General features: G+C 41.6%; 1 protein-coding gene across 1 annotated transcript in view; it reads left to right on the forward strand.

The window, feature by feature from the left end:
* The window catches only part of EIF6 (eukaryotic translation initiation factor 6), a 41094-nt gene that overhangs the window by 11507 nt on the left and 17036 nt on the right, over window positions 1–12551 (forward strand). The window contains exons 2-4 of the mRNA XM_077459566.1: window positions 1571–1656; window positions 5646–5821; window positions 9713–9889. Of these exons, the coding sequence (XP_077315692.1) occupies window positions 1571–1656; window positions 5646–5821; window positions 9713–9889 (439 nt within the window). The remainder of the gene's footprint in view (window positions 1–1570; window positions 1657–5645; window positions 5822–9712; window positions 9890–12551) is intronic.

Raw genomic sequence — 12551 nt, forward strand, 5'->3', positions numbered from 1 at the left:
TCCAAGCTGCACATCAGTGCACTTTGCACTGCTGATTTGATTGCAGCTTGCGACTTCATACAACAGAAGTCTATGCAAGTCGCAATGAAATCAGTAAAAAGTAGTGCAGGAACCTTATTCATTCATAATCTTGGTGACGTGAGTCACGGCGATATGAAAGGGTCTATTGCCATCAATGGGGTGGGACGTCAAATCGCATGACAGTTTGCACTGGTGTGAACAGGGGCTAATGAATTGAATCCATTAGGGTAAAAAAAAAACTACCTTTTGAAACCCTTATTGAATGATAGTCATGGCAAGAATAGGCAGCTTCTACCTTGGCACTCGCCACACTAAATCTAAGGTATAATAGGGGAACCAGCTGTCTTTCCATCATCGCCCAGTCAGGTTTTCCCTTTTGGAAGTATACCACAGAGAATTGTGCCAATTGGGCAGCCTAATAATATGGAGAGAGGATGGAAAGCCCAAACCACCTAAAGGGTCTAGAAGCCAGTAGTATCTTTTTGGATAGTCTATGGCCCTTACTACCCCAAGCAATACAAACCAATTCTGACTGAAATGTCTGCAAATACAGAGCTCAAATTCAGAATAGGAAGGGATTGAAAGAAGTAAAAAAATAAATAAATAAAATGGGGAATTTGCGAATCGTTCTACATGAAGGGAAAGTGGGCTCTAATATATGTGTTAATAGTGGCTCAGACACAGTCCTATTCAGAGCCATGAATTTGAAAACATTCGTCATGAGACCAGAAATGTTCCCAAATTCCTTCAGCAGATGAATAACCTTGGAAGTGGAAACAAGTGAGGAATAAAAGATCACCCCGCTAATATCTGGATTCTCTGTAACTGCAATTACTAATGTCTCAGTTGCCATGCCAAAAGTCAAAGACTATGGTGGACAACCCTGTCTAGTATCTCTAGCTGTGTATTGTTATAGATTGTGTGAGAGAGAACCCTGTAATTGACTTTAGCATGCAGAGAATAGTAGAGCGCTTGCATCGTATAGCGCATAATGTAGTTGTAGCTGGGCCAGCATTAAGGGTAATTTGGCACTTCCTAAAAGAGGAGAGGGACTGTACTGAGGAATTGATTCTCCTCAGTCACCATGCTTTCTAGCAAGTCCAAAAGCATGTTGTGAGTAAAGAAAAATACATTTAGTCCCGGTTCACACAGGGGCGACTTGTCGCTCTGACTTAGAAAAAGGTTCCTGTACTATTTTTGGGGGGACTTTAGGCGACTTGCATTGACTTCTATACAGAAGTCGTTTTGCAAATCGGTGCTGAAGTTGTGTGCAGATTGCCTCTGTGAGTCGCTCTGCAAGTCGTGTCGCCCCCCCTGAGGGAACCGGCTTTTATGGCTGAGGAATTCACAGCAGGTGTTGCAAATACTTGATTTTTCTGTGTTTTTTACTTGCAGTGCTGATGCTTGACTGTGGGCACTGTAGGCACCGGCATTATCATATAGGGTAGGAAAAATGCTTAGCCCAGTGTAAACCTGCTGCATGAATGTCAATGTGGGTGGAAAAAGAGTATACTCTGCTTTATTCTAACTTTCTTTTCTTCCATTACAGTGTTTTTGAAGGGGAGCTTTCAGAGACCATACCTGTTGTCCATGCATCAATAGCCGGGTGTAGAATTATCGGAAGGATGTGTGTAGGTGCGTATTGCCCCTGTATATTCTGGGTTGAATTTGGGGGGGTTCTGTTCCTCTGTGTTCTGTTCTAATTTCATAACATTTGCTACAATGTAGATGTGGCACTAAATTCCAAATGTGCCTAGATGTCATGTGTTAACTTTATTAATGACCCCTTTTATTTGGCCGGGCACTAAAGCATGCCAGCTTGGTAAGTACTGTCATAGCTAAGATTTGGATGGAATCTGTGCCTGAATCTGCCCCAATTCTATTAAACAAATGTTTGAAAGTTATTTAATTACTTTTTCTCTGTAAATTTTTGGCACAGGTTTCGTAGCACTTTTGTTGACACTATTACTTTTACATTTTTTTTTTTTTTCTTCCCGTCTGCCTGTTATGTAGTAGATGTGATGTGATTTTGATCTATAAAGCTGGCCAATGCCTTCTACCCTTTCAGGAACAAGGTTTTCATGTACAAAACTTGCATTGTAATGTATCAGCAAAAAATGGTTCTGGTAGCAAAAGGTGTTTCCAGCTCTACTCCTGGATCACCCCCCCCCCCCCCAATACTATGTCTTTATATCAGATCTGCTAGCACACTTGCATTAGTGAATCTAGTTTTGTTCTTCTAGAGTCGCACTTACCTGCAAACCTCATAGCTTCTAGCATTCCTGGATGAAGGCCTCTTTCCTGCCAATGTAATTACTAGAGATTACATGTTCCATTAACCTTTTTGACAAAAGTAGTTTCGGGGTGGTTTTGGACATAGTTCTGGGTAACGGGGCAGTATTAGCAGGGCTAGGGATAAAGGAGCTTGGGAGGTAGATGTGACTGGGTGGGGTTGTATGATTAGAATAAAAAATAAAATAATTGCACTAGGTATGAAATAAACAATACATAAATGAATAAATAAACCATGAAGGATACCCTGCAGCTAAGCACTATAACCCCGATATAGGGTACAAAGAAAAATAGACAAAGTGCAGCGCTGGGTAACAAACTAATAATGCAAGTGATTATGAATAAAAACTGTGATTATACAAAGGAGTATTCTAAAGTGGTGATAAAAAAAAATCATAATAGTCCATATGTGTTAATATTATCAATCCATGAGCAACAAACACGTGTATCAAATGCAAAAACAGTTCATGGGTGACATAATCCAACAAAGTGTTCACAAAAAAAATCCAAATAAGTATCCACCACTAGTGAAGCCTGTCACCTAGGAATTAGCGATGGAGGCTTAACAAAAAGCCAGCGACCACCCTTGTTCGTAGTAGAACAGCAGACTTGCTTTTGAAGTACCTCCGACTGTCCTCGCAGGTAACCGGCCAACGTCTGTGGAAAGTGGTTTCAAAGGTGCTTCTGTCAGGAAACGATCACTGCACATCAATAGACGTTTCCTTCCACCAGTGAGATGTGGTCATCCAATGGATTTCTGCAAATATTTGAGGAGAAAGACTCCAATAGTGCAGACATACCTTTTGACTAATTTATTTAAAAAAAAAAAAAAAAAAAAAAGGTACCAACAGGTTCACAATGCGTAAAAACGTTCCTTGCAAGGATAAAAAGATAAAAAGGCTCTGCTAATCTCCAAAAAAAGCGATTCTTGCTCTGCATGTATGCGCCACGTCCCTACGGCCATTTCGTCACAGCTAAACACCCCGATGTTAGCTGTGACGAAGTGGCCATAGGGACGTTGTGCAAATTGCTATTTTGGAGATTAGCAGAGCCTTTTTATCCTTGCAAGGAACAATTTTATGCATTGTGAACCTTTTTGGTACCTTTTTATTATTTTTTTATTTTTATTTTTTTAATAAAAAAAAAAAGGTACCAAGAGCCCCAGGGAAATGTTTTTTCACCCCCCCCCCCCCCCCCCACATTGATTTTCAGCTCTTTAGTGCCACCCTTTGGGCTCCTTCTGCTAATTTCTTGTTAGTAGAAGTTTGAGTGTTGATTAGCACTTTTCATTTTTGACGGCCGTTTGTCAACCAGACATGTTGCGGAATCGGAGGAGGTGACGTGTTATTTATTATTGGCCTTGGAGTTATTGCTTTGACATTATTTTTTTGGTTGAATGATTTGGTATATTTTCTATATTTTTGGATGCATAGAATGCACTTTTTGGTTAAGTTCTATTGGCGGATAGAATGTCTAATTTTATTTTCTTTTTTAATGCACAATGCGCTGCATTTATAGATTTCATAATTTTGCCATATCGCAAATGTTAATTCTCCATTATGAGCGCTAGTTTACAAGACCGACCACTTCTGGCTCATCCGAGCTCGCTTCCGGGCATGCGTGTTTGTACTTTGGGCTTTTGTCCGACAGACTTCATAGTTTCATAGACTTGTGTACATACGATTGGAAAATCCGACAACACACATTTGTCCGTGGAAAATTTGAAAACCTGCTATCCTACATTTGTCCACGGAAAATCAACGGACAACAATTGTCCGATGGAGCGTACACATGGTCAGATTTTCCACCAACAGCCTAACGTCACACATTTCCCGTCGGAAAATCCGATCATGGGTACGAGGCTTGTCTCTAGTCCTTCTTCTTTTTTATTTTTTATTTTCAGCCTAAAAACATTTTCATTGAGTGCAGAAAAGGCCAGTTGATCTTGCCAGAAATGCACTTTCTGTTAGCTGTGCTCAAAGCACAAATAATGTAATCTGTGAACTACTACTCCTACATCCCTTATGGAGATGAAAAAAGTATGTCTGAGTGACAACCATGGCTCTTTCTAGGGCTGCAACTAATGATTATTTTCATAATCAATTAATCGGCCGATTATTTTTTCGATTAATCGGTTAAAATCATATTTAAAAAAAAAAAGTAAAATGCCATTTTTTTATTTATTTAAAAGTAATAATGAAAAAACTGAGTGTAAGGGTCCTTTCACACGGGGCGGATCGGTGCTGATCCGCCCCGTGGATATCCGCTTGCTCAGAGGGGATAGCCGGAGCGATCTCCGCTGAGCAGGAAGATGACACGTCCGTCTCTGCACATTGCGCAGGGGCGGACCTGTCACAGCGCTGCTCTCCCCTATCCAATCCGATGACGGATGGAAAAATAGCTTTTTCCTCTCGCTCTTTTTCGTATCGGAGCCGCTCGGATGTCAGCGGACATGTCAAAAAGATATTACATAACACTCCAGAATTCGGCATTGCACCAATACCAATATTCCAATGTGGCTATACAGAATAACTAATAAGACCTGACAATTTAACAAAGCTAATTAGTAAGTAACAAGGTAACTGTCAGCCAATAACATTGTATATGACCCTGCTAGCTGTACTGTGTATAAAGCTTGCCGCAGTCAGTCCCAGTCTGTCAGCAGTTTTATCCTTATAATAATTATTATCGATTTGGGGGCATGTTAGTGGGGTGGGCGGGGCTGCTGCTGATGTTCTAACCATCTGTCCAGCTCCGCCCGCTTGAGTCCATAATTTTTCCTCGCCGCTAAAGAAATATCCTGCGCGTGCGCTGTTAATAGCATTGAAGTGGCGCATGCGCGGTAAAGGGCCACCGTCAGCTGTTTCAGTGACGGAGCCGCACCGGAAGTGACGGGGTTACAATTTACAACACCGTTGCCAGGTGTGCCAAGATGGCCGCCAGAGCTAGGCCGAAGCCGTGGCATTTCCTAAGGCTGCGGGTTTGGATCGCATGGTGCGGACCAACTAAACGATAATGAAAATCGTTGTCAACGATTTTCATTATCGATTATTATTGATAATGTCGATTAATTGTTTCAGCCCTAGCTCTTTCCATTGATACAGTAAAGGATGAGTGTAGCCCTCCAGGGACAAGTAGTGGGCCACCATATCTAACGACTGGTAAGCTGCAGACTATCCTTTTTTTTGTGGTTGGGGGGGGGTTGGCTGTTTAGTAATGCATTGGGAGGCTCAGTAAATTTTACCCTATAGGTGTATCAGAAATGTGTTGTAAATTGGAATGTTAATGGTTTTTGTCTTACCTTGCCATCTTGCTTTGTCTTGTGTTTTTAGGAAACCGTAATGGCCTTTTAGTTCCAAACAACACAACAGACCAGGAGCTCCAAAATATAAGAAACTGTTTGCCAGACTCAGTTCGTATCCAGCGAGTGGAGGAGCGTCTCTCCGCCTTGGGGAATGTGATAGCCTGTAATGACTATGTAGCTTTGGTTCACCCTGACCTGGACAGGGTATGTTTTCTTTTTTTTTCACTGTTGGGGGGGGGGGGGGGGTAGAAATTAACCACTTCAGCCCCGGACCATTTGGCTGGCAAGACCAAAGCACTTTGATTTTTTTTTTTCCCCCCCACAAATAAAGCTTTCTTTTGGTGGTATTCGATCACCTCTGCTGTTTTTGTTTGCGCTATAAACAAAAAATAGTGACCATTTTGAAAAAAGCGCATTATTTTTTACTTTTTGCTATAATAAATATCCCCAAAAAATATATTTTTTTCCCTCCGTATACGTATTCTTCATATTTTTTTGTAAAAAAAAAATCGCTTGCTTTGGACAAAATTTATAGCGTCTACAAAATAGGGGATAGTTTTATGGCATTTTTAGTAGTAATTTATTTTACTAGTAATGGCGGCGAATATATATATATATATATATATATATATATATATATATATATATATATATAATATAAATTTTTTTTTTTTTTTTTTTTTTCTGACATGGCGGACACTTGGCCCTATTTTGGGACCATTCACATTTATAGAGTGATCAGTGCGATTTAAAAATGCATTGTTTACTGTATAAATGTGACTAGCGGTGAAGGGGATAACCACTAGGGGGTGCTGTAAGGGTTAAGTGTGTCCTGATCACACTTGCGGCTGGCGCACCCAAGCCGCTTCTTAAAGGGCAATGTACATATACGTTAATATGCCTGTATGTGTCCTTCTGCCAAGGTATATTGGTGTGAGCCAGTCGGCAAGCGTTAACTAAACTGTGTGCCATTATAATGGTGCAAGAAGCTGTCAGGAGTGGCATGTGCGGTATTAAGGGGATGCTTGTTTCATGTGCACCTGCAACACTTATGCCAGTTTGTTTCAGAGTGAAATGGAAGCTGGTGCACGTCTGCTCCTAATCGATTCCCGATCGGCGCACGCTGATGTACGTCGGCAGAATGGCAACGGCAGGCATATTGGCATACAGGTATGTCCAATCTTTAATGCCGCCCTGCCATCGCGAGTGTGCCGGCGCGCTCGTGTGTCGGTCGGGTCCCACGGACTTGATCGGCGCGGGCATACACGTGATCGCCTCACGGGGCGGCTGAACGGAGAAATGCTGTTGTAAACAGCATTTCCCCGTTCTGCCTAGCAACTAGTGACTCTGATCTCTGCTCCATGTGATTGGCGCAGAGATCAGCGTTCACTAAATGAAAGCCCAGCCCCCCACATTTATTAACACACCCCTAGGAACACTTAATCCCTACACTGCCACCCACAGGTTAACACCTTCACTGCCAGTGTCATTTACACAGAAATCACTGCATTTATATAGCAGTGATTGCTGTATAAATGCCAATGGTCCCAAAAATGTGTCAAAAATGTCCGATGTGTCCGCCATAATGTCGCAGTCACAATAAAAAAACGCTGATCGCCACCATTACTAGTAAAAAAAAAAAAAAATTATAAAAATGCCCTAAAACTGTCCCCAATTTTGTAAACGCTATAACTTTTTCGCAAACCAATCAATAATCGCTTATTGCGATTTTTACCAAAAATATGTAGAATAATACGTATTGGCCTAAACTAAGGGAAAAAGTTTTTTTTTTTATATATTTTTGGGGGATATTTATTATAACAAAAAGTAAAAAATAATGCGCTTTTTTTCCAAAATTGTCGCTCTATTTTTGTTTATAGCGCAAAAAAATAAAAACTGCAGGGGAGATCAAATACCACCAAAAAGGACGTCAATTTTGTTTGGGAGCCACGTCGCATGACCGCGCAATTGTCAGGTAAAGCGACGCAGTGCCGAATCGCAAAAGTGGTCTGGTCTTTGACCAGCAAAATGGTCCGGGGGTTAAAGTGGTTAAAAGGACAGAGGCAGTTTTCAAAGGTGATCAAATATTATCAAAAGAAAAATATATTTGTGTGTGGTTAAAAAAATAAAATAAATTGATTTCATTTGGGTACAGTGTTGCATGACCACACAGTAATGGCCAGTTAAAGTAACTCAGTGCTAAATGGCAAAAAATGGCCTGTCATGAAAGGGGTAACACCTTCCAGAGCTGAAGTGGTTAATCTTTGAAAATAAAAGGGAGAATATGGAGCAATTGGCACAGCAACCAATCAGCTTCTGTCTGCTCCAGTTTTGATCAATTACTCTCATTGTACTTTAATGCAAATATCGCTGATATATATCACTGATCCAAGCGCTCAAAGGAAAACTACCTAATAAAGCTGCTGTTATAAACCTCTTTAGGGCTGAAACAACTACCGGTAATCGATTATGAAATTGATTGCTATTTTCATAATCGATTAATCGGCCAGTAACATAATGGGTTAAAGAAAACTAAAATGAGCCCTTTATAGTACAAAAAGAGCAAATCGCTACTGTAAATATTACTTTCACTGTTCTACAGTAAAAAAATGAACCCCTTATAGTAGTGATTATCTGCTTTTTCTACTATAAGGGGCTAAGTTTCGTTTTTAACCCCATTATGTACTAAACGTGTTAGATCTGGTTCACATCTATGTTTTTTGGTGCTTTTTGCAAAAATGCACTACAGTTCATTTACATGGTTTCCTATGGGACACGTTCACATCTGAAAGGGTTAGGGACTTTTAACGCAAAATGGTGCTTTATTTTTTCAATATACTTCAATGGAGAAGCTGCAGAAAAGCATGTAATGCGTTTTTGCAGCAATTTGTGTTTTTTAATTTTCCCAAAAAGGAATGCAAAAATGCAAATTGCAGTAAAATCACGTGCGCAGAAATCAACTCACAGCAAAAGGCACTACAGAAACAGATCAAAAGAAAACTGCATAGGTGTACCGAGCCTTATGCTGGTCACATGGATCAATTTTCGGATGAGAATATTCAGACGAAAAATCTTTGTACATTCGCTGAATGAAAGAATTTTGTTTGAAATATTCACTTGTTTTTAAAATGTAATATCTGAATGAAAACCATACACTGTCTGAAAATTCCTTTTGAATAAGAAGTTTTCTATTTCTAAATTTTCCCATCACTGTGGTTGAAAATAAACGTCAATTTGACCCACTTTTTATTTTATTTTTTTAAGGTTATTAACCGATTAATCGAAACAGTAATCGGCCAACTAATATCTGTACACACAGTAATATTTCAACCGAAGTCACAAACAATACCACTATATTAACAGCGCTACTAATAAATATGATAATCCACCAGAGTTATAAAATAAAACTTTATAACCATAAGGTTAAAATTTAAAAAGAAATAGAAACATCCATAAAGTCCCAAAGCAGGTAATTCTTCAAGTGCAAAGTAGTGCTCCTCGAAGTCCCCAGAGGAAAGGAAAGGGTCATTTAAACAAATTCACCACACAGCAAACTCATAGAAGGAACCTCGTGCTCTGTCTCCCCCTTTTGGTTATGCACTTACCCTCACAAGGGTTAATTTCAAGCGCTTCTCAAATCGCCACTTATTCTACTTCATATAAAAACTCCAGTAGTAAAACCAAGAAGCCCAAAAATGTTCATCAATGGGAGGCTCATTAACAATCGGATTTAGTTGGAAATGTCATGCAAAAAACGCAAACAAAACAGCGATCCATAGTGTAACCTGTTTAATAAATCGCACTCCACACACATTAAAATCAACAATACACAACACAATGTAAATACTTTGGGTGTATGCATAAAATCTCATTCACATGTGTCTAGCACCGCTCAGTCATGTCTCGCATCTCCCCGATGAGAGAAGTTAACCGGCAGAAGCAGCGAGTCCCAGGAAGACCAGCGTCCGTACAGACACAGGACAGCTGCACAGTCATGCCCATACTTGCCAACATTATTTCTGTTTTGCATGTCTGGATTGATTCTATGAATCTATTTGGTGTGGGCAGGAGATGATGTGTCGTTTTATGTTCCAGGAGACGGAGGAGATTTTGGCAGATGTGCTGAAAGTAGAGGTATTTAGACAGACTGTTGCTGATCAAGTGCTGGTTGGAAGTTACTGTGCTTTCAGCAATCAAGGAGGTTTGGTGCATCCTAAAACATCAATAGAACACCAAGATGAGCTATCGGCTCTTCTCCAGGTCCCCCTTGTGGTGAGTTAAAGAATGTTAAAATCTATACTAATGTATGGCTGAGGGTTTTCCCCTGTCTTGCAGGATAACATTTAGCCCTCTTTCACACTTGTACGACCTGACTTGAAGCAATGCCTGTGTAATGTTGAGGTCTATGGACCTGAAGTCGGACCAAAGTGGTGCAGGGACTACTTTGAAGTCGCTGGGACTTGAAGTAGCACAAATATGATTGGTACTCATTGGAAATCTTGGGGTACGACTTGTCATGCAACTTTGCAGTCTCAAGGCACAGGACAAGTTGCACAAGTATGAAAGGGGCCTTAGAGTGAGAACTTCACCTACCCTGAAGCAGGAAACCTAAGTCTGACACATAAGAGCTTTACCCCAATGGTATATCCTCAGTGTTTTAGAAGCTCTCCCAGTGATGACACTACCCAGCAGTCTTGATCACATTGATGAACTCCATAAATGTGATTGGTGTGATTTTTAGATAGCTCACTCCCTGGTATTCTTGTTGCCAGTGAGTTCTGTACCCCAGCACACAAGACATTACCAGTGAGCATTGATGAGGTTTGGCATGTTCAGATCCTAATCTAAACCCACGTGTGTGAACCTGTTGGAAAGCTTGACACTGTACTGGGCCAATCATCTATGGCTGAGGCATTTCCCTCCCCCACAGCGGTAAGCGTATGTGTGGCTGTAGGATGATGCCTCAGCTACCTAAAATTGGCCCAGTACAGTGACAGCTTATGGACTCGCATTGTTTTCAGACTAGAACCCCTGCCAGTGAATTATCTGCATATCAGCACACATACAGTAGGTAATTCCCATTATCCATATTACTAGTGGGATCTGCAGTCCATTACACACATTTACCAGTATTTGTCACCAGTGTAATCCAGACATTAGCAGCTAGCTTGGTACCATGCCTGTTACATGTGAAATCCATAACCCAGCTTCTCAATGTCACCAATGTGTTTCTCAACTCCAGTCCTCAAGGTGCCCCAACAAGTCATGTTTTCAGGCTTTACATTATTTTGCACAGGTGATTTGATCAGTTCCACTGCCTTAGTAATTACCACAGCTGTGTCACCTGAGGGAAATCCTGCAAATGTGACCTGTTGGGGCGCCTGAAGGACTGGAGTTGAGAAACACTGCTCTAGATCTTACCTCCATTCACGTTAGCACTGTATGTGTTACCCACTTGTTGCCCAATCTTCAGTGTGTGTGCTTTAACCCACAGTATGAGTGTAGTTCATCTGCAACTGACTCCTCATACCCTCAGCATCGGGATCCCTCTTCACTACTGTAGCAGCACCTTTAGCAGACCTAATCAAAGGGAAGAAATCCACAATGACCAAGGGTCTTGCCTATTGATTTCATGTCGGATTGAGGCTAGTCCCCAGTTGCCTCAGAAGCTTCTCCCTCAGTTTTATGTGTTTTTTTGTTTTGTTTTTTCCTTAGTTTAGTTCCATTGGATTGATTTGATCACAAAACTGCATTTAAAGTTGTCACTATTTTTTTTTAATCTAAGAGTTCAGCTCTAATTTATTCTAGGGTGATTCCCCCCCCCGTGCTACTTTTTGTGAACACTTTAAAACTGATGTGTGTGACTAGAGTTGGTTTGGTACTTGTTACTGACTTTAGTTGAAAATGCTGTTTCTCTTATATTCACCAACCGACACAGCTCCTCTCTGTAGCTACAAGGGTTGTAAAGCCTGCCATTAGGAGAAACTAGGCAAAATTGTTACACAATACACAGAACTTTAATCCTGCCCTTGGGGGGGGGGCGGGCCGGCCCCGTGGTATCAACCCTCCTCCTGCTGCTAGCAGCTTTGTTTTTATTTTGCCTAGCAAGGAGAATGACCTAGGAAACCCTGGGGGCCTCTCGGTCCATATTTTTACTGCAGGTTTGCTGCTTTTTGCGCAAGATCAGAGATCCTGAGATCTATCAACTGCCGGCTGGGTGACAGGCTGGATAATGATATCCTTGTAGTCTCCCCAGTCCGGCCATCGAGCGCGAGCCGGCCCGCAGCTACGGCTCGGCAGGCCATGACATACCTCATGCTCCAGAGGTGGTCATGAGCTTTAATGCTCCTGGGTATACATATGACCGGGCTACTGATGTCTGGATCACAGTATACCAAGGCCAACAGCTACCCTGTAACTGTCTCTCCCAAGTCCCTATCACTCCTCCCTTCCCCTTCTGAGGGGGGATGTCTGTATGCACTGCGGGCGGTGTGTGTGTGGGGTCGCTGTTTCTCACCTGTGGGGGCTCTGTGCTGTTGCTGGTCAGTCCTGGTCTGGGGGTCCTAAAAAGCAGTTTTTGTGGAGGTTGTCTGTCAGCAGGCAGCACGTTTTTATTTTTGCGCGCTTCACCGAATGGTGCCGTTCCGACGGCCATCTTGGATTTGGGAAAGCTATAGATTCCCCTGGGAGCTTCAGCAGCCATTTTCCTTAGGATTCCTATTAATTACATTGGCGGCCGTTTTGTGAAAGCCTGAATGCTTTGCTTTCTTCACCGCTGTCCTCTTGTGGCAGCATGACATGTGCTTTGTTACTTCCTGTATCCACTGTGTGTGGGACACTGGATGGCTCTGTGATGAACTCCTGAAGCTGTTCTGCAGATCGTTGTACCACTATTAGAGCTGCTGACAGTTTTTTTTTTTTTTTTCTCCTCTCT

This window comes from Lithobates pipiens, unplaced genomic scaffold, assembly GCF_037356315.1.
Source record: "Lithobates pipiens isolate NorthernLeopardFrog02 unplaced genomic scaffold, aLitPip1_a1.2 Scaffold_28, whole genome shotgun sequence".
Taxonomy (NCBI): Eukaryota; Metazoa; Chordata; class Amphibia; order Anura; family Ranidae; genus Lithobates; species Lithobates pipiens.